This window comes from Puma concolor, chromosome A2 (assembly GCF_028749965.1).
Source record: "Puma concolor isolate L17-30 chromosome A2, mPumCon1.1.hap2, whole genome shotgun sequence".
NCBI lineage: Eukaryota > Metazoa > Chordata > Mammalia > Carnivora > Felidae > Puma > Puma concolor.
This window is the reverse complement of record NC_141668.1, coordinates 152,762,141-152,782,872: the sequence shown is the minus strand read 5'-3', so window position 1 is coordinate 152,782,872 and position 20,732 is coordinate 152,762,141. Positions and strand designations below refer to the sequence as shown.

General features: G+C 43.5%; 1 protein-coding gene across 10 annotated transcripts in view; it reads left to right on the top strand.

Annotated features, from left to right (window-relative positions):
* The window catches only part of RBM6 (RNA binding motif protein 6), a 105,565-nt gene extending 85,982 nt beyond the window's left edge, over positions 1-19,583 (top strand). For all 10 annotated transcript variants that reach the window (XM_025916076.2, XM_086698170.1, XM_086698172.1 and 7 more), the window contains 14 exons: positions 3,197-3,257; positions 5,059-5,334; positions 6,157-6,317; positions 7,346-7,443; positions 8,117-8,159; positions 8,235-8,316; positions 8,563-8,648; positions 9,198-9,344; positions 10,413-10,508; positions 11,887-12,147; positions 13,860-13,934; positions 15,414-15,511; positions 18,468-18,597; positions 19,334-19,583. In XM_025916076.2, the coding sequence (XP_025771861.1) occupies positions 3,197-3,257; positions 5,059-5,334; positions 6,157-6,317; positions 7,346-7,443; positions 8,117-8,159; positions 8,235-8,316; positions 8,563-8,648; positions 9,198-9,344; positions 10,413-10,508; positions 11,887-12,147; positions 13,860-13,934; positions 15,414-15,511; positions 18,468-18,597; positions 19,334-19,459 (1,740 nt within the window). In that variant the 3' untranslated portion in view covers positions 19,460-19,583. The remainder of the gene's footprint in view (positions 1-3,196; positions 3,258-5,058; positions 5,335-6,156; positions 6,318-7,345; positions 7,444-8,116; positions 8,160-8,234; positions 8,317-8,562; positions 8,649-9,197; positions 9,345-10,412; positions 10,509-11,886; positions 12,148-13,859; positions 13,935-15,413; positions 15,512-18,467; positions 18,598-19,333) is intronic.
* Positions 19,584-20,732: the final 1,149 nt, after the last annotated feature.

The window sequence follows — 20,732 nt, the reverse complement described above, 5'->3', positions numbered from 1 at the left end:
ACAGAGCATGAACCGGGGGAGGGGCAGAGAGAGAGGGAGACACAGAATCGGAAACAGGCTCCAGGCTCTGAGCCATCAGCCCAGAGCCCGACGCGGGGCTCGAACTCACGGACCGCGAGATCGTGACCTGGCTGAAGTCGGACGCTCAACCGACTGCGCCACCCAGGCGCCCCAAGCAGCCAACTCTTAATTTCAGCTCAGGTCATGATCTCACAGTTTGTGAATTTGAGCCCTGTGTCGGGCTCTGCGCTGACAGTGCGGCACCTGCTGGAATTCTCTATCTCCTCTCTCTGCCCCTCTCCCACTCATGATTTTTCTCACTCTCTCTCCCTCTCTCTGTCTCAAATAAATAAACATTAAAAAAATTAAGTAAAATTGTTTTGGCTATTCAGGATCTTTTGTAATTCCACATAAATTTAAAGAAAAACTTTTCCATTTTTGCAAAAAAAAAAAAAAAAAGCATTAGGATATTGATAACATTTAACATTTTAATAGTGATTACCTCTACATTTTGAGATTACGGGTGATTCCTCCCTCTTTTATACTTTCTTAATCAGCTATAATGCACAAGTATTATTTCTTTTATAATCAGAGTTGGAGGAAGCTAGCATTAAAGGGGCAATTTTGAACTCTATTTTCTGTTAACTAGCAGAAAACAGATGTTGATATCTGATGTCAAAATTATATAGCTGTTGCCAAAACTATTGCTTGAAAGAGCAGAGTGGCTTGGTTACATTGTCCCCTAAGATGACAAGCCACTTTCTTAGCTGTTTCAGGAGTACTTTGTAATTTCTGCGCTGTTTTGGAAGGGTTGAGGGATCAACCCTGCATATGTGACCTTTGTCCTTATGTGGAGTGCACCAACTTTAAAAACAATATTTAGGGGCGCCTGGGTGGCTCAGTCGGTTAAGCGTCCGACTTCAGGTCACGATCTCGTGGTCCGTGAGTTCGAGCCCCGTGTCGGGCTCTGGGCTGATGGCTCAGAGCCTGGAGCCTGCTTCCGATTCTGTGTCTCCCTCTCTCTCTGCCCCTCCCCCGTTCATGCTCTGTCTCTCTCTGTCTCAAAAATAAAACGTTAAAAAAAATTTTTTTTTTTTTAAATAAAAACAATATTTATAGCAGTATGATTTATAATGGCCCAGGAGTGGAAACAACTGAATGTCCATAACTGATGAATGGATAGACAGACAACATGTGGTACAGCCATATAGTGGAATGCTATTTGGCAATTGAATGAAGTACTGAAACATGTTACAACATGGATGAACTTTGGAAACACTATGCCAGACACAAAAGACATTATATTGTACTATTCCATGGGACTGGTGAGAATGGGGCCAATGAAGACATTCTAAAGTTAGACTGTAGTGATGGTTGCACTCCCACATATACTGGAAATTATGGGACATGTGAAACAGGTGAAGGTTATGGTACTTAAAAAAACCAAGGTGACTGGGGGGGTGGGTGGGAGGTTAGGCTTCTGACCTACCACTGACATCTCTTCTGTAATAACAAGCAGCCTCCAAATCCTAGTGACTTAAATTGATATACATATTCTTTTTTAAATTTTTTTAATGTTTGTTTTATTTTTGAGAGAGACCGAGCGTGAACAGGAGAGAGGTAGAGACAGAGACACAGAATCTGAAACAGGCTCCAGGCTCTGAGCTGTCAGCACAGAGCCCAATGTGGGGCTCGAACTCATCAACTGCGAGATCATGATCAGAGCTGAAGTCAGACGCTTAACTGACTGAGCCACCCAGGCGCCCCACATATTCTTACTTTGAATTACATGTTTGGAGCTATGGGTCATTATTTCAGTTCTCCACAGCCTCTCTTTCTGGGATGCAGGTGGATGGAACAGTCCCAATGTGGTATTGCTCTCCCCGTGGCTGAGGGAGAGAATGAGAGGCTCGTTCTCACAAAGCGATGACTCTCAGAGCTTCTGCCAGGCCCACTCACACTGTTGGCCAAAGGTGACAATAGAGAGGGGAGGGCAGTCATGTTGCAGAGAGGTACCACAGTCACTTGACAGTAGACAGGGGCTCTGACACAGAGACGGGAACAACAAAGTAATCAATTATAATGACTTTACTCGAGTTACTTACCCTCTCCAAGCCTGTTTCATCTTCTACAAAATGAGGAGATAATAGTTGTCCAAATCATTTAAGTGACGATGTTTGAAACAGGCCTGGTACCTGGTGTGTGCTGTTTACTCACTAGTTTCTGCTTCTGTGATTATTGTTCTCTCCTCCATCTGGCATTCCTTACTTGCCCTACAAGGCCCTGCTCAAATAGCAGCATTTTCTTCATGGTTCCTGCTCTTTGGTTTCCTGCCAGTCAACTCTCTGTCCTCATACTACTTAGAAGCTCATTGGCAAAAGTTCAGGGTCTTTGGGGTTGGGCGATGTGCTTAACTTTTTATTCATAGGTTCAGACAAGAAGAACTACATTCACATTGCTTCAGTACGTTCCTTCTGTTTTGTTGCCCTTTTTTAAAATCAGTGTTTGACTAAGGGGAATTGATAAATGAATTCTCAGTTCCAGCCAAGCCTGGTTGGGGCTGTCATAAGCAGTTCAGAATGAAATGTTGGATGCAGACTGTGAATGGCAATGGGTTTGAGGCAGTAGTATCCTATAAACCATTTGACAACCAGTTTTCTTTTCTTTTGTTTTTTTTTTTTTAATTTTTAAAAATTGTCTTAATGTTTATTTAGTTTTTTGACAGAGAGGAAGCTGAGGATGGGCAGAGACAGAGAGGGATAGAGAAATCCCAAGCAGGTTCCATGCTGTCAGCACAGAGCCTGATGCGGTGCTCGAACTCATGAACTGTGTGAGATCAGGACCTGAGCCGAAACCAAGAGTCGGATGCTTAACCGACTGAGCCACCCAAGCGTCCCTAACAGTCCAATTTTCTTAGTTAAATTTATTTCCTATAGAAGTCTTTGTTCTGGGCAAAAGCATTTGGGGCTGCTCCAGAGCTAGGTGCCCTGTTGGAACGCAGCTCTCAAACAGCAGCTCACCAGATTCTGTCTGCCTGCTCTGGTGAATGGGGGGGACGTCAGATTTGTTAGGCTTTATGGTGACCTGGGATATGGTTTATTTCTTTCACGTTTGGCAGGTACTGTTGTGTTCAATATACATAAGATTTTTAAAAATGCCTTGGGTCAAATTTAAAGTCTTTCCCTTTCCCATGCAGTGTAAGGCCAGCGTAGCTGGGTACCGATCTTCATGTTCACTCTGCAAGTGCCCAAGGGAAGGTGAGTGGTGGCAGAGGTGGTGGTGGTGGCTTCTGTTTTGTGTACTGAGCAAAACAAACTTCATGTTCTCTTTGACTTTAAAGAGTGGTCATCCCTAAATACAAGTTGATCTGTAAAGCTCTTCAAAGTGCATTGTGATCTCTGCCCTCATGTGACCTGTTTCTGAATGGTACTGGATGTCAGAGTTCCGCCAGGGGAAAGAGCTGGGTTTGCAGGATCCTCACACTGAGGGGGCTAAGTGAGCAGCTGATTAGAGGTCAGTAGTAGTGCTGTTTAGAGTACAGTTAAGGATGTTAAGTTGAGAAAGAGTCCACGCAGCTTTAGTCCATGTGACCCTTACCCCCACTGCTTTGAAGTTACTGCGAATCATTTTTATCGAAATGCTGTTCTTATTTACACTCTACCTAAACATTTCAGAATCTTCAACAGAAAAATATTTGTTAAGATAACAGTAAAAATATGAACAAGAGAAAATAGGATTGAGAGTATATGTTGTTTTTATAGAAGGATAAACCTAATAGCTTCTCAGTCCCTGAACTTTAAAGTAAATCTCTGCAGAGAACCTTTAGTTAGACAACCTCCAGGAGTCTGTCAAGGGCATCTGTAACAACAGTCCTAGAGTGGTGACTGTTATGTGCCTTTTTCTGATATTACCCCTTCAGGAGAGCTAGGGCGTGACCATAAAATACAGTTCAGTGTATGGATCCAGGTAGCCTTCTGAAGGACCTGTTGGTTCCAAGTTTAGAACTTAAATGCCTCAAAGAGTTTCTTAGCTGGGATTTTGAGCTGTAGTGGAGAGTTTGCTCCCTAGTGAGGACTGTGAATCAGCTGTTCTGAAAATCTTTTAAGGAAGGCCCTACATGCTGTAGAGACCAAACCAACCTCTGAGAAGGTGAGTAAATGAGATTTTTAAACTTGTATTACTTCAGATTAGGCAAAATTGTGTTTTTTCCCTCAAGAAAGATTTCTTTCTCCATATATTCTAACAAATGAAAGGATGGTTTATAAAAATCCTTGGGTACCATACCACCAAGAGGGCTGAGACGACTTTAACCTGGAAACATGTAAAGCAGGTATTCGCTAATTGCCTGTCACTGCTATTAAGCAGTCTATATTGCTCCTATAGAATGTCTTTTTTTGAGCCACATGACTTTCTGTGAACCCTCCAAGACTGAATTAATTACAAAACTATGCTCCTAGTTAATTGGACTAATTGTCCTGCTATAGAAAGAGATTTGAAGTGAATCAGTTACATTTTGAAGGACATTTGCTCATTATAATTATTTGCATGTGAATGAGCCATATTCAGGTAGGTCTGTTAACTTCCTAGAGAAGAGGGGGCCCACCCATGGTCTTGGTGAATTGGAAGCAGCTTTCATAGTATCATAACACTGGAAGAAGCAAGGCTCCTAGACATAAACATTTGGAAAATATGTTTCTACCAAACTTCTGGCAATAATCATATCTTTGGTAATTTTGTTGCCAAATGTATTCTTATCATTGGTTTTAGTATTCAGGCCTGGAGTCTCATGAAGGATTTCTTATATTTAAATGTTTGGAAAGTAATAGAGAACTCATAAGATGAAATTTTTTCAATAATTGAGTGGTTTCTTTGAAGTATAACATATGCGGACTCATTAGCCTTGTTTAAAATCTGTTAGAGGGCTTTTTTACAGGTATTTCTAAGACTGTTAAAAGCATTCCAATATGAGTATTTGGTGGCAGGTAAGGAGGAATCACAGCAGTAGTGTTTTTTGGATGAAACCTGCTGGAGATTCTCTTTCTGTTTCTGTTCCTCTAGTGACAGAGGCCAAGCAAGAATTAGTAACCTATCCTCAGCCTCAGAAAACATCCATACCAGCAGCATCAGAAAAACAACCCAACCAGTCTCCAAGGTCAGGTGATAAAGAATCTGAACCTAAAAAGCGGGAAGAAGGACAAGAACCACGCTTGGGACATCAAAAGAGAGAAGCAGAAAGATACCTGCCTCCTTCTCGAAGGGAAGGGCTTACCTTCCGAAGAGACCGAGAGAAGGAGCCATGGTCTGGGGAGACACGCCAGGATGGGGAGAGCAAAAGTAAGTGGTTTGTCAGGGGGTGTACTAGATTTTGACTACCTCAGTTGGAATTTAGATGGTCTGTTTTGTGGTTGGGGACCAGCTCTTTCCCACACCCTATTAAAACTGCTCACCTTATGGTGGAGGCTCTTGCTTTCTGCAGGCCTTGCCATACCAGTCAAAGGAATCTATATCCTCCAAATAGCAAGTTGCTATTCAAATTTCTGAGTATTGGTGAAGAAACGTTTGAAGTATATGACCAACGTTGTTTTATAGAATCAACCTTGCTAGAGCAGAATGGCATCTGTAGTATAAAAAGAACAATCAAGGGCACCTGGGTGGCTCAGTCAATTAAAGCTTTCGACCTCAGCTCAGGTCGTGATCTCACAGTTCAGGAGTCAGAGCCTCGCATCTGGCTTTCTGCTGTCAGGACAGAGCCCACTTCAGATCCTTTGTCCCCCTTTCTCTCTGCCCCTCCCCTGCTCACGTGTGTGTGCATGGGTGCACATGCGCGCTCTGTCTCTCAAAAACAAACATTTTTAGGGGCACCTGGATGGCTCAATCAGTTAAGTGTCCAACTTCGGCTCAGTCGTGATCAAGTTCATGGGTTTGAGCCCCGCATCGGGCTCTGTGCTGACAGCTCAGAACCTGGAACCTGCTTCGGATTCTGTGTGTGTGGGTGTCTCTCTCTCTCTCTCTGTCCCTCTTCTGCTCATGCTCTCTCTCTCTCAAAAAATGAAATGAAACAAACATTTTTTTAAAAAGACAATCAGGCTCTGAGGGCTTTGAAAATTAACCTTTCTCTTTCTTTGCTCCTTTCCCATTTGTGCATGGTTCGTTCAGCAATCATGCTAAAACGCATCTATCGGTCTACTCCACCTGAGGTCATAGTGGAAGTGCTAGAGCCCTACGTCCGCCTTACTACTGCCAATGTCCGTATCATCAAGAACAGAACCGGCCCCATGGGCCACACTTACGGCTTTATTGACCTTGACTCCCATGCGGTAAGTTTCCTCTGCTTTGGAATAGCCAAGGGACAGCTAGCTATAGAATCCTTAAGGATATTTGAGGGGCTTCCTTATCGTTGGAATACTCATGTGCTATCTGGCATCACAACCCCCCTTGTTCTTTCCTTTGGGTTTAATGCTCACTCAGATGAAGGGACTATCCTTTTAAAGTTAGAATTCTTGAGTGTTTTTCCAAATCTGGTTTTGTTTTATGGCATTTACAATGTCCAATTAAAATAACATGAGAACTGGGGTGCCTGGGTGGCTCAGTCAGTTAAGTGTCTGACTCTTGATTTTGGCTCAGGTCATGATCTCCCAGATCGTAAGTTCAAGCCCTGCATCAGCACAAAGCCTGCTTGGGAGTCTGTCTCTCGCTCTCTGCCCCTTCCCTGTTCACGTGCGCCCACTGGCGCACTCTGGATGGATGGATGGATGGATAGATAGATAGATAGATAGATAGATAGATTGATTCCTCACAAGTAACTACGTTCTTTTGTTACCTATGTGCTGAACCTTTCAAGATTTAGTGAATTTTCTTGTTTCTGAAATTTGTTTTGCTTAGCCATAGATGGTCTTATATTTGATGGTAATAGGACAGTTCGCTCTTTTCCTCAAAATGTTGCTTTAATAGATTCTTGTGGCTTGAATTTTTAGTTGTTGGGCTTTCTATCTAATATTGTGAAGGTAGTAATGAAAATCATTGGTATTTCTTAGATTTCATGCTCAGAAATCATAAGGGACTTTGTAAACTGGATCTGATGCAATGACAATTGCAGAAGAGAATTTGAATTTGAATTTCTGACATCAATACCAGAGAAACTGGTGTCTACTGTGACCACTATTCTGATCAACACTTCATCAAGACTTGCCTGTTTTTGCCAGTGTGCTCTTACTATTACAGTTATGACCAGAACATAATGTTCAGTACATTTTTCTTTTGAGAAGGAAAATCCATGTTCAGTTCTCTTTCAAAGGACATGGCCTTTTCTCTCTCCCTGTGCTGAAATGTATCTTTGGTTCCCCAGGAAGCTCTTCGTGTAGTGAAGATCTTACAGAACCTTGATCCGCCATTTAGTATCGATGGGAAGATGGTAGCTGTAAACTTAGCCACTGGAAAACGAAGGTAAGGCAGAGGAGTGGGCCTCCTTTGTGATTCCCCTACTCAGGTTTTTGGGAGGAAACTGATAAAAGGCAGAGATAGTAAGACATAGTATCTTCTGATATGGGTTGCTTCAGATACGTATGCGTGTTTTCTTTTTCTGAAGCTTGCCTTATTCTGACTCTAGATTTTTTTTTTCTCCCCCTTAAATAGCACTACTAGATACTTTAGTCCCTTTCCTCTTCACTTCCTGGTATCTTTGGGTCTCAAATGATGATACTGTCTTGGATGTGCAGAAAAATCTTGATTTATCCTTGCCCCTTGGAATCCTAAGAAAATGATGTCCTGACGCCCCACTTCCCTGGCCCTGTTCATATACTCCCACAGTACTAGGAAACGTAATTCCTCTTTACTCCTATATTTATCTTGCCCCAGGAGCGGTAACTGGGAAGTGGCTGCGTTGGAGAGGCAGGCTTACAGGGATGGAGCAGATCTTGCTCTAGCACCCTCACTTCCTTTGCTCTTTTGCTTCAGCAGTGGCTTTGTAGGAGCCTCCATACTGCCAGGCCTGCTTGCTGTCTGGGTTGGTAGCTTTCCCTGCAAAATGGGGGAAAGAACGTTTCTTGGCAAATCTGTAGGCAGTCCTCAGGGATTTTTTTGGTAGCAGACTCAAGACCTGTTGCATTATTTGTTACAGAAATGATTCTGGGGACCATTCTGACCACATGCACTACTATCAGGTAGGTGTCAGCAGTTGGGGAGTACTCTGAGAGCTATCAGAAGTTCCATAATTTTAACTTGCCTTTCTGTGATAGGGTAAAAAGTATTTCCGAGATAGGAGAGGAGGAGGCAGAAATTCAGACTGGTCTTCAGATACAAATCGACAAGGACAACAGTGTAAGTGACTTGTTTTATTTCTTTTGGTCTTTTTGGCTTGACTACTCATTAACTGAAATCTTTGTAGTCACAAAGTTAGCAAGAGATACTGTTGACTGGGGTGCTCCTTCAGAGAGAGCACCATCTATGGGTTCTGCACCTGTTTGGGTTGGCCAACCCCATTCTTGGGTTGTTCTTGGTAAGTTCCCAGCAAGGGCTTCACTGGGCAAAGACTAACTAACATTGGCTTGGTTTTGTTCCCACTAGCATCATCTGACTGCTACATATATGATTCTGCTACTGGCTACTATTATGACCCTTTGGCAGGCACTTATTATGACCCCAACACTCAGGTGAGTTTTTGGTTGGTTTCCTTGGTCACTGATTCTTTGGAGAAAAGTACCTGTAATTTGTTACTGTGAAGATTTTATTCCCTGATTTTCTGGTTGCTCATTACATGAAAAGTGACAATGTTGAAATTTATAGAAGTTTCACTATTTCTCCATTCCTGGCAGCTGCTCAAGACATTCCATTGTCTGTACCTCATGTCTAGTCGGGTGTCTTTTAGAGTCCACATGTTATATCATGTTGTGTTTATTGAGTTGTGTTCATTCAGGATTTAAAGATGGTGACCTTTCTGTTAACTGTTGCCTATATGGAAAAGCAATGCTTTGTGGCATTATAGGTAAGAACAGTGCTGCTCTTGGAAAAATGGACAGTGAGTGGTCTGGATGTTTCCTGGCCCCTGGAGAGAGTTTCTAGATTGTTTGATGTGGTCTCTTCTTAGGCTTGTGAGGAAGAGAGCCATTCTTTCCCCTAGAAGGAAACTTGCTCCTTAGACCTAGAATTAACTGAGAAAGTGAGACATTCTGCAGACTTAACAGTTTGTAACCGTATCGCAGCAAGAAGTCTATGTGCCCCAGGACCCTGGGTCACCTGAAGAAGAGGAGATCAAGGAAAAGAAATCCACCATTCAAGGAAAGTCAAGTAGCAAGAAGGAGGCGTCTAAAAGAGATGGCAAGGAGAAAAAAGACCGAGGAGTGACAAGGGTAAGAGGGCTTTTGAATCTGCTCTTTACCAGATAATTACAGATTCAAATAAAGGAGTCCTAGAGGAAATCTGGGGTTGAAGAGACAAGTGACCAAAAAAATGCCAGTAATCCACTTGTCTTTTTATAAGCAGTGGGTAACTCTTTCACAATCATAAAAATCATGGCTGGTAGAACAAAGTGGCTGAGTTCAAATCCTAACACCTGGGCTCCGCACAGTTTCACTCTCCTGTTCCCCCTCTCCAGTGCTTGATGTTTCTGTAGGTGTAATTGTGGTAAGGCTACCAGTTTGTGTTCTCTGCTCAGTTTATATTTGATCGTAAGTAGCTTTTCCCTGGTTCTATAATACTCTTTATTATGTTAATGCCTGTATGGTAAAAAAACTCACAGTAAAACTGTACCATCATTTTCTTCATCGTTCCTGCATAATTTGTCTCTTCTTTTTAGTCTTATTCTGTTGTAATATGCATCATTTAGTTAGTATTTTATTTCTCCTTCTAAATTACTTCCTTAGGATAAATTTTCAAAATGGAAGATGTTGAACATTTTTGTGTCTCCTGACATAGAGCCAGATTAGTTTCAAAAGAATTCTATTGATTTGCCCTGGCACCAGTTAAGCATTAGTGAAAATGATGAATTTGCTTGTGGTTCAATTCATAACTTGCCTTTTTTTCCCCCTTCTAATACTGCTCGTTGTTTATCTAGAGATACAGGCAGAGAGAGAAAGTATGTGTGTGTTTCTGAGAACCTAGACTTCTGCTTTGCCACTTATTCTAACAGTATTCCCAATCATTTGTAAAATGAGGATATTAATGCCTATCCTGGAGGGTTGTAGTAAAGACTAAGGATGACAGTGCATAAAAATGCCTCATCTGGTTCCTGACATATAGTGACCACTCCATATGCACTGAATGTTATGTTTTTAAAGGCTTTTTTATTTTGAAAGCATTATAGCAACATTACAGATACTTCACAAATTAGGAGGTTTGGAAAATCTGACTAATTTCAACAGGGTTAACTGTTAACCAGCTTTTATGAGTATCATAAGAATCATCATGGGTTTGGTCAGTTTCAGGAAAATGCCAGTGAGGGGACAGCCCCCCCAGAGGACGTCTTTAAGAAGCCCCTGCCTCCCACTGTGAAGAAAGAAGAGAGTCCTCCACCAGTAAGACTAAGCCAAGGCCCTGGGCTGAGAGGCTGGGGCTGGTTCCATATGAGAAAGGAAGTTCAGAGGCTGATGCCTCACTTTGGTGTTGGTCCTTTTGTTCTCTCTGTCTCACAAACAAGGACTTTTCTTGAATATGAACATGAGATAAATGTTCCTATCTGCTAATAGGGATATAACTGGAGAATCAGAGGCAGTTATCTGTCCTCTTTCTTTGTACCCTGTGCCATTCCCACCAGACCAAGGGAGGACCTGGCCCTTTTTAAGTTATAATCTTGGTCTTGTTAATTCTTTTCTAAATGACCCAGGAAACCCATTTCCCTGGCTCCATTTTTCCCTGCCTTTTTGGTGCTGCATAAGAATCGCAGGTGGGGAATGCATGCATGGTCATTTTGACAGTTTGCCTGCCTGGCCAAAGTGAACAGTTCTAAACTTGGTACCCATTTTTTTTAGATGCATTAAAGTGATGGTCTCCTCCAATTGCAGATGATTCTGGTTAAATGTAAATATATAACAATAGTGGCCATGCTTTATTTTTATTTTGATTGATCATAGGCCACTGACCATGCGTCATTATTTCATAGTTCCTATAAACTACTGGTAAATATTCTTTGCCTGCACCGTATTACTAGTACAGTTCATTGTAGCATCAGTCCTATCCATGCCTTTGCCTTTGCCTTTGCGTCACTCAGGAGCTGTCTACCTGAGAGCTTATCCTTCATTTGCTTTTTTTTTTTTTTTCAACGTTTATTTATTTTGGGGACAGAGAGAGACAGAGCATGAACGGGGGAGGGGCAGAGAGAGAGGGAGACACAGAATAGGAAACAGGCTCCAGGCTCCGAGCCATCAGCCCAGAGCCCGACGCGGGGCTCGACCTCACGGACCGCGAGATTGTGACCTGGCCAAAGTCGGACGCTTAACCGACTGCGCCACCCAGGCGCCCCCATGTGCTTTTTTAATCCTCCTCCTAAATCCCTTTTGCTATAGCCTTACTATAGCCTTAATAAAGTTTATCTTTCCTTTTCTGCATGGGTTACAGTGACTTGGGGGTTGTTGCTATCTCTTCCTCTTTGTAACTCGTAACTTCCATGTTTATGTCAGTTCCCCTTTCCCTTCTTTCTTTTCACTGTTTGTTGCTAGAGTCACCTCTAACGGAACCTTTCTGGTTTTATCTCAGTGATCAAGGAGAAAAATCAAGCTTAAACCATGTTGCCTTCCATCTGGGAAGGAGCAGTGCGGTCAGTGGGCCTATTTTGAGCCCACTGTTTATTATTCAAACTAAAAGAAGAAATGAGATATACCCATATTGGAATATTCAGAAAACAGGCCCCACAATATAGATTGAAGTTAGTCTTAATCTCTGGCCTTCTCTTTCCAGCCTAAGGTGATAAACCCACTCATTGGCCTCCTGGGTGAATATGGAGGAGACAGTGACTACGAGGAGGAAGAAGAGGAGGAACAGACCCCTCCTCCACAGCCCCGCACAGCACAGCCCCCACAAAGGGAGGAACTGACCAAGAAGGAGAACGAAGAAGATAAACTCACTGACTGGAATAAACTGGCTTGTCTGCTCTGCAGAAGGCAGTTTCCCAACAAAGAAGTTCTGATCAAACACCAGCAGCTCTCAGACCTGCACAAGGTATGGGGAAGGGACTCTGACCTTTCAGACTTTGGACTCTTACTATCAATGAGCATCAGAGCCCAATTTCAAAATGAATTGTTCCTCCACCTTTTGTTACGAGTTGCTCTGCATTAAGGCTGTGCTCACCTTCCAAAACCTCACTTTGTAGACCCAAGGCAAGCAGCATGGCTGGGACTGGGACACCAAACACGGAGGCTGCACTGAAGACAGGAGGAGAGGGGGTCGTGGAGTAGGAAACTAACTGGCTGAGTTTCTCATCTTAGCTCTTCCATTAAGCTAACAATTGGACCTCAGATAAGCCCCTTCTCTTCTGTGATACTTGGTGCCTTCACCTGGTTCTGTCTAGCTCTGATACTGTGCAATTTTCCCCAAAGGTGGGTCACATTCTGCCACCTCTTCATGTGGTAAAACACCTATAAATCATGGCACGACATCTGTTGTTGGGGTGCTAAACTGACATACACTGGCCCTCCCCTGCAGTCTTCCCATTTAGATGTACTGACCAAGGAGCCAAATTCTGGACAAAGAAAGCCCATAGACAGATCCGTGTTTTCAGTATAGGGTGATTTATTTCACACTCCTTCTCTAGCAGATTTGCTAGAGTCAGTGAGGAGATTGGATTTCAACTTTCCCTTAGTATAAAACCCAAAGTCTTATGTAGCTAAAAGCTGAGAAACTTTGCTTTTGGTAATAGGCACACCTCTTCTCCCAGCTGCCTCAGTGGAGGCTCTGCAGAGTTTCTATGGGGGTGAGAGGCTCCTGACACTCCCTGCAACAGATTACTTCCCAAGTCCCTTTGCCCTTCTAGAATTCTGAGTCATGAGACTGACACATTTAAATTCCAGCTCTCTGGGGGTTCTTGGCTGGCTCAGTTGGGTAGAGCATGTGACTTTTGATCTTGGGGTCGTGAGTCCAAGCCATATTGGGCATAATTTTTTAAAAAAATAAAAGGATAAATAATTTTTTAAAAAATAAAAATAAATTTAAGCTGTCTAATGAAAATGATATTAAATGTCTAATGTCAGGAAAGAGGAGCCAGAAGTCTGGTGAACTGACTCTGGGACCGTGGAAAGTGGACTGTAGTACTTTTTCCTTTCCTTGCAGTGATCCAGTGCAAAGAATCCCCTGTCCATACAAGAGATGCTCTGGACACCTCAAGTTTCTTATATGTGCCCAAGGATATTGTGTAGTAGAGCCATGCTTAAGACGTGGGGGACCCTCAAGGAATACAGGACTCTCAGAGCAGTCTGTTTGTTCTTTTAGGAGCTTGGGTTCTCCTTTTCATATTTCTCTGAGGGTTTGAAAAAGTGAATAGTGCCTGAGAATGGTGGTGGGGGGCAGGTGGTATTAGAGCATTTGTTGGCATTTCATTTTCTTTACTGGTGTGCTCAGATTCCCCTCTGTCATAATTTTTACCATATAACCCAGATTTGTGTTTTCTAGGTTTTGGAGAGTAGTAGAGTAAGGTCTCTCGTGCCACACCACATAACTAATCTGTGTGACAAGCCAGCAGTTGAACTTGGGGTCTCATTGGTGAGCCTAAAGCCAGTCTAGCTAAGAATTGTTGCTTGCAGGGTAGACTGATCATTCAGGAGAGTTGGTCAGTGAAAGGAGCCACAGTCCTAAAGCAGCTATTGGGAAAGGCCTAGAAACACTTTCTAGGGCCACTTTTTCTAGACCTGTACTCCTAGAACTTTTTCTCTTCTCAGCAAAACCTGGAAATCCATCGGAAGATAAAACAGTCTGAGCAGGAACTAGCCTATCTAGAAAGGAGGGAACAGGAGGTAAGCTTTGGTGACCTGTTACTCCCTTGACCCCAACCCTTTATACTTTCTGGTGTGGAATTTGTAGGCTGTGCTGAAGACACAGAATGAAGAGGCCCTAAAAGATGGTATATACATTTATCAGAACTCCTCAAACTGGGAGTGGCTCAGTCGCTTGAATGTCGACTCTTCGTTTTGGCTCAGGTCATGATCTCGTGATCTGTGGGCTTGAGCCCCGCATCAGGCTCTGTGCTAACAGCTCTGAGCCTGGAGCCTGTTTCAGATTCTGTCTCCCTCTCTCTCTGCCCCTCCCCCACTCACGCTCTGTCTCTCTCTCTCTCTCTCTCTCTCTCTCTCTCTCTCTCTCTGTCTCTCTCTCCCCCCCCTCAAAAATAAATACTAAAAAAAAAAAAAACCTCCTCAAACTACATTAAAATGGGTGCAGTTCATTGTTTATAAATTCTATCTTAATCTATTTTTTAAAAGTGGTGTTAGTTTAGGGTCTCCAGATAGGTCAAATAAATAGCATTTCTTTCCTGCACAGCTTTTTTTTTTTTTAAGTATTTTTTTTTTATTTTAACGTTTATTTATTTTTGAGACAGAGAGAGACAGAGCATGAACACGGGAGGGGCAGAGAGAGAGGGAGACACAGAATCTGAAACAGGCTCCAGGCTCTGAGCTGTCAGCGCAGAGCCCGACGCGGGGCTCGAACTCACGGACCGTGAGATCATGACCTGAGCCGAAGTCGGACGCTTAACCGACCAAGCCACCCAGGCGCCCCCCTGCACAGCTTTTAAAATCAATGAAGGAGTGTTGGATAGGGCTGCTGAAATGACATCTTTTACTATTAGAGGCTAGGTTGGAGGAAGTAGTTTAGTTTAGAGCTAAATGGACTTGCTGCCTAGATCACATAATTAGGCAGACTCACCTACACAGCCGCAGGCTTCACTGACCGGGCCAGGTCTTATGTGACCATTAGGAATCCTCCTTTGGAGTTCTACTGGAGAGCACCTCCTCCTCAGAAGAGGAAAACACAGCTGTGAGTCAAGCACAGTAGCTCATTCTTCTCAAATTTACCAGTTGGAGGAGCCACTGCTTCTCAAGAAGAGTATTTAAAGTAGCAAGAGATTCCAGGAGTTACCAGTTGAACTCCCTTCACATTAGAAGGAATATCAGGAGAGGCGCCTGGGTGGCTCAGTCGGTTAAGCGACCGACTTCGGCTCAGGTCATCATCTCACGGTCCGTGGGTTCGAGCCCCACGGCGGGCTCTGTGCTGACAGCTCAGAGCCTGGATCCTGTTTCAGATTCTGTGTCTCCCTCTCTCTGACCCTCCCCCGTTCATGCTCTGTCTCTCTCTGTCTCAAAAATAAATAAACATTTTTTAAAAAATTAAAAAAAAAAAAAAAAAAAAAGAAGGAATATCAGGAGTAAAGTGAAGCTTCCCCACTACCCAACCCCCTTAGATGGAAATCTCAGATCTTTTATTCTGCTGACCAACAGGGAAGGTTTAAAGAAAGAGGAAATGATCGCAGGGAAAAGCTCCAATCTTTTGACTCTCCAGAAAGGAAGCGAATTAAATACTCCAGGGAAACTGACAGGTAAGCCGGGAACTTTTCACTCAGCCTAGGCCACAAGGCCTAATGGTGAAACCATCTTTCTCCAGCTGTGCTGCTCTTTTTCTTTTAGGGGTAACTGAGGTTAGTGGGAGCAGGTTCTGTCTGAACTCCTTGAGCATAAGGTTCACTCCAGCCTCTGACCACCTGGCTTTACTCGGGAAATATGTATGTTTGCATGGAAGATGCCTGGCTGCTTAGCTGCTTGAAGCCAGGGCTGGAGTGGCCATGGCTGGTAACTCTTTCTCTCATCAGTAATGCTATGCCTCCTATGGACCTGATAAGAACGTCACTGTCTCGGGCTTTTTCTCTAGGGAACCTCCATTCTCACACATAGGCACTGAATGGATAGTCGGCTGCTGATAGATGTACATGATCTCTAGATTCATGTGCTTGTTTCTAGTCAGATAGTCCTGAGTCGTGAGCCCAGAGTTATGTAGAATTTGTTGATAACCCATTGTGTACAGGTACTGCACTAAGCGCCAGGAATATTCAGGTGGACAAGACATATATTATCCTTGACCAACTGAACATAGGACAAGGAAGGTTTAGGTGATGCTGTGTCTTGTACGGCAGACATAGAAATCCAGTGGAGAAGGAACGGGCATTTCAGTTGGAGAAAACTGCATACACTGTGGATGAAAGTAGCTTGATGGAGGGACGCCTGGGTGCCTTAGTTGGTTAAGTGGCCAACTTCAGCTCAGGTCATGATCTCGCAGTTTGTGGGTTCGAGCCATGCATCGGGCTCTGTGCTGACAGCTCAGAGCCTGGAGCCTCTTCGGATTCTTTATCTCCCTCTCTCTCTGCTCCCCACCTCCACTCCTGCTCTGTCTCTCCACCTCTCAAAAGTAAATAAACATTTTAAAAATTAAAAAAAAAAAAAAGAAAGCTTGATGGAACTGGACACTGGGGCTATATGGCTGAGTGACAGGAGATGAGGCTGGCTCAGTAGACAGAGGCCAGTTCATGAAGTTCATACTCCTTGAACACCATGCTAAGACTTTGCCTTAGGGCTGTGGGAGGTTATGAAATGATTTTAAGCAAGGCATTGTTCTGGTGAGACTTGAACAGGTATATGTGTTGGTAGGTGAAAGAGCTAATAGCCAGGGTAGGTTATGAACATGGGAATGGGGAAGATCACTGATGGAGAAAGGCCCCAGAGAAGAGTTGATGTGGTCTGGGGCTCTGGCATTCCACTTATTTGCTGACCACCCACAGTAAGAGATTTATTTAATCATGGCCCAATAATCATGTGTGTGTAAGTACCTGAAAAAGAAATCTTCATGGAAAATACTTCCTAGGGGCACCTGGGTGGCTCAGTCAAGTGGCCTACTCTTGATTTTGGCTCAGGTCATGGTCTCATGGTTCATGAATTCGAGCCCCCGTGTCAGGCTCCATGGTGATACTGTGGAGCCTGCTTGGGATTCTCTTTTTCCCTCCCTCCCTGACCGACCCTCTCTCTCTCTCTCTCTCTCTCTCTCTCTCTCTCTCTCTCTCTCTCTCTCTCAAAATAAATTTTAAATAAACTTTAATAAAAAAATATTTCTTTACTGTATGTAATAAAACTCTGATATTTTTATTCTAGTTTTTTCTGTTTGCGTTCTTAGGAAATGCTAAGGAAGGACCACTTAATCAATGTAACCCCCTATTAGGTCATTCTCCACAATTTGAAATATACTGGACTAAGGCAATGGTAAAGGGGTCCATTAGGAGAAGGAAGAGCACCTTAGCTCTGAGTTAGTTGGGCTGGGTGCAGGAGGACACCCTTTTGTATTCTGGCACCAATCATACCACATTCTACAGGTTCTCTTCCTTCTTAGTCTTCTCCCCTGCTTCTCTTGGTTTTCTGGGAAATTCCAGATCTTCTCCAGGACTCTGCCCTCAATACTTTTATTCTTGCTGCTCCACCCTCTTGACCTGGACTGTCTGAGGTACCCAAAACCTCAGCCATCACTAACAGGCTAACAGGTCCTGTGACTCCATCCCAAGGCCGTTCAGGTTTCTGGGTGCAAAATTACCCTTTGTATTTACCTCCTGGGTTCTTTTAGAGACCTCTTAGGGTCTTCACATTAAACAATTACTCAGTATTGTATCATATATCATACTCCAGCCCTGCTAAACCTGCTGTGTTCCTTTTTCGGAGTAGTAACGTCACTGCATCCTGGTCTACCTGGTCTGACCCAGTCTTACTCCTTTATCCCCTGTGTTGTTACTGGCCACATCCCTAATTAAGCTTTGTCCCCCTTTCTAGCTCACCTCCAAACTAGACTCCTTACTCTAAATCTCTGTTCTTCAATCCTCAGTGTACTCTCTACCCTGCCACCAAAACCATCTTTATGAACAGAAATCTCTAAAACACACTTTTTTTGTGAAGGTATACCTTGCTTAGAGGGAGGCCTAGAGTTCAGGTGTTGTGTTGTTTTGTTTTGTTTTGTTTTGTTTTTTGTTTTTACCTGAAGGATGCAGTCCAGAGTCATGATTGAGCATGACGTTCAAGGCTACTTCTCCTCTCCTGGACAAATTGTATTCTTTCACTTCTTACTTGTGGCCTCCTTTCCTCTCATGCTTTTGGTCCGTTCAGATGTGCCTTCTTGTTGAAATTCATCATTTTTGGTGATACACCTTCAGAGTTTGTGTTTTCTCTGCTGTTTCCATAGGAGATATCTCCTGGTGCCACATCCATGGCTGAGCTCTTCAATGTGTTATAAGCATCTGTGGACATATTATCCTCCTTATATCCTTCCCCATGAACAGGGTCAGGTCTTGGTCATCTCTGTACATCCCCAGGACAAACCCTGTTGCATAGACAATAGACACAAAAATATTGTTTAAAATACTTAAGAGGAAGCAAATCTGAATCAAGAGGACAGAGGTTTCTATTAGGCTCACAAATGGTCACTTTGAAAGTGTTGGTGTCTAAGTATTTCTGCTGCTTTTACAGTGATCGTAAACCTGTTGGTAAAGAAGGTATTGACAGTAGCAACAAAGGAGGCTGTGTCCAACAGACCACTGGCTGGAGGAAGGGGGCAGGCCTTGGATATGGCCATCCTGGATTGGCTTCAGCAGAGGAGGTGAAATGGTTTCCATCTTGTTGGGGGTGGCGTGAACCTGGAATATACTTTCTCTCACTTTGGCTTGGAGCTGTCTTTGCCTTTTAGCTAGGCTTTCTCCACTGCTGGTGAAGGACACAAGAGCTGAAGGAGCCCATCAGTCTTGATTACTGGATTCTAACTAGGCATTCTGGGCCCTTTGTAGTTTGGTTGGGAGTGGGAATGGGGCTCATCTTACTCTTACATGGAGTAAGATGGAAAGTATGGGAATCAGGCAGTTTGAGACTGACAGATCGTGTGGTGAAAAGAACCAGGGAACCCATAATAAAAAGTACAGAAGCATCTCTGAGAGGCATTGTCATCAGAGGAGTTAAAATGGCTACAATTTAAGGAGCATGAAGTTAGTTCTGTTCCCATGAAGGGCTTTGCCCCTCACATTTCAGAAAGAGAAGAGAGAAAAGGTGATAGGAGGGAACATTGCCCATTTTGTGTTGGTTTGGTTCCCCTCTGAAACACCAGCTATAGGAGATAGGAGACTGGTTTCCCCTATGTCTGGTATTGAATCCTGTATCCTGAGGCCATAGCTCCACTGCCCTCCTTATTCATCTTGGGTGTTTTTTTTTTTTATTAATTAAACATTCTAAAAAATTCTCCTATATCCTGTTCTTTACTGGTCCAGAAATGCTTGTGATCAAAGGCCAGCCCTGAGGCTAATTAATTCATAGAGCTCACTTCATTGTTTGTCTTTGTGTTACAGACTGAAGGCCGGATGAGGGGGCCCAGTGTAGGGGCTCCAGGAAGAACCAGCAAGAGACAGTCCAACGAGACTTACCGAGACGCTGTGCGAAGAGTCATGTTTGCTCGGTATAAAGAACTAGATTAAAGAATGGAGGAGAGGCAAGTCCCATAGGACACAACCTCCTTCTTGTTTTGTTTGTCCGTCTCCTTTTGTTTTGTTACTGTTCTTGCTGCTAGAACTTTTTTAAATAAACTTTTTTTCAATGTGATTTTTTTGGTTGTTACATTTTTCTCCCATAGATGGGTGGGGGTGGGGCTTATGGTAGGAGAGAGAGTGTGCCTTGGTGCAGCCCATTTGAGGTGACATTTAAATGGCAGCAAGTACTACCATGAGCCCTGGGACATGGCCTGCTGTCAGTGTGAGTGGAGGCGTTGCTGTGACCTTTGAACTGTAACTTGTGTAAGTACTGTCAGGTTTTTAAAGTTACTTTCTGTATCTATTTAGTGGAAATAGCACCTCATTAAGTCCTCTTCTGACTTCCCTATTTTTGGGATAGGGGCAGTGTGACAGTTCTTTTTCTGGGGACCTGCTGGGTGCTCAGTGCATCACAGGTACGATGACCACAATGAGTTGGCATAGTAAGAATTATCACTGGGACGCCTGGGTGGCTCAGTCGATTAAACCTCTGTCTCTTGATTTCAGTTCAGGTAACGATCTCATAGTTCTTGAGATCAAGCCCTACATCTGGCTGTATGCTAGGAGATTCTCTCCCTTTCTCTCTACCCCTCCCCTGCTCACTCTCTCTCTGAAAATAAATAAATAAACTTTAAAAAAAAAAAAAAAAAAAAAAAAACTCTTCTATGGGAGGTCTACATGGTGCCGCTGGAGCCACCACCGTATCTCTAGTGATCCCTGAGAAGTTCCAGCACATTTTGTGAGTACTCAACACCAATATCGATGGGTGGCAGAAAATAGCCTTTGCCATCCCTGCAGTTAAGGGTGTGGGGCTCATGATATTCTCATGTGGTGTTGAGGAAAGCAGACATCGATCTCACCAAGAGGGTTGGAGAGCTCACTGAAGATCAGTGAAATGTGTAATCACCATTATGCAGAATCCACACCAGTATAAGATCCCAGACTGGTTTTTGAACAGACAAAAGGATGTGGAGGCTGGAAAATAACAGCCAGGAAAAAGAATTGTCACTACCCTCCAACCGCTATCCCAGATTTTCTTTCCCTCCATGGCTAAAACTCTCCAAAGAGGTATCTTTGGACACCTCTTTTTTTTTTTTTTTTTTTTAACGTTTATTATTAAGAGACAGAGCATGAGCATGGGAGGGGCAGAGAGAGGGGGAGACAGAATCCAAAGCAGGCTCCAGGCTCTGAGCCATCAGCACAGAGCCCAATGCAGGATTCA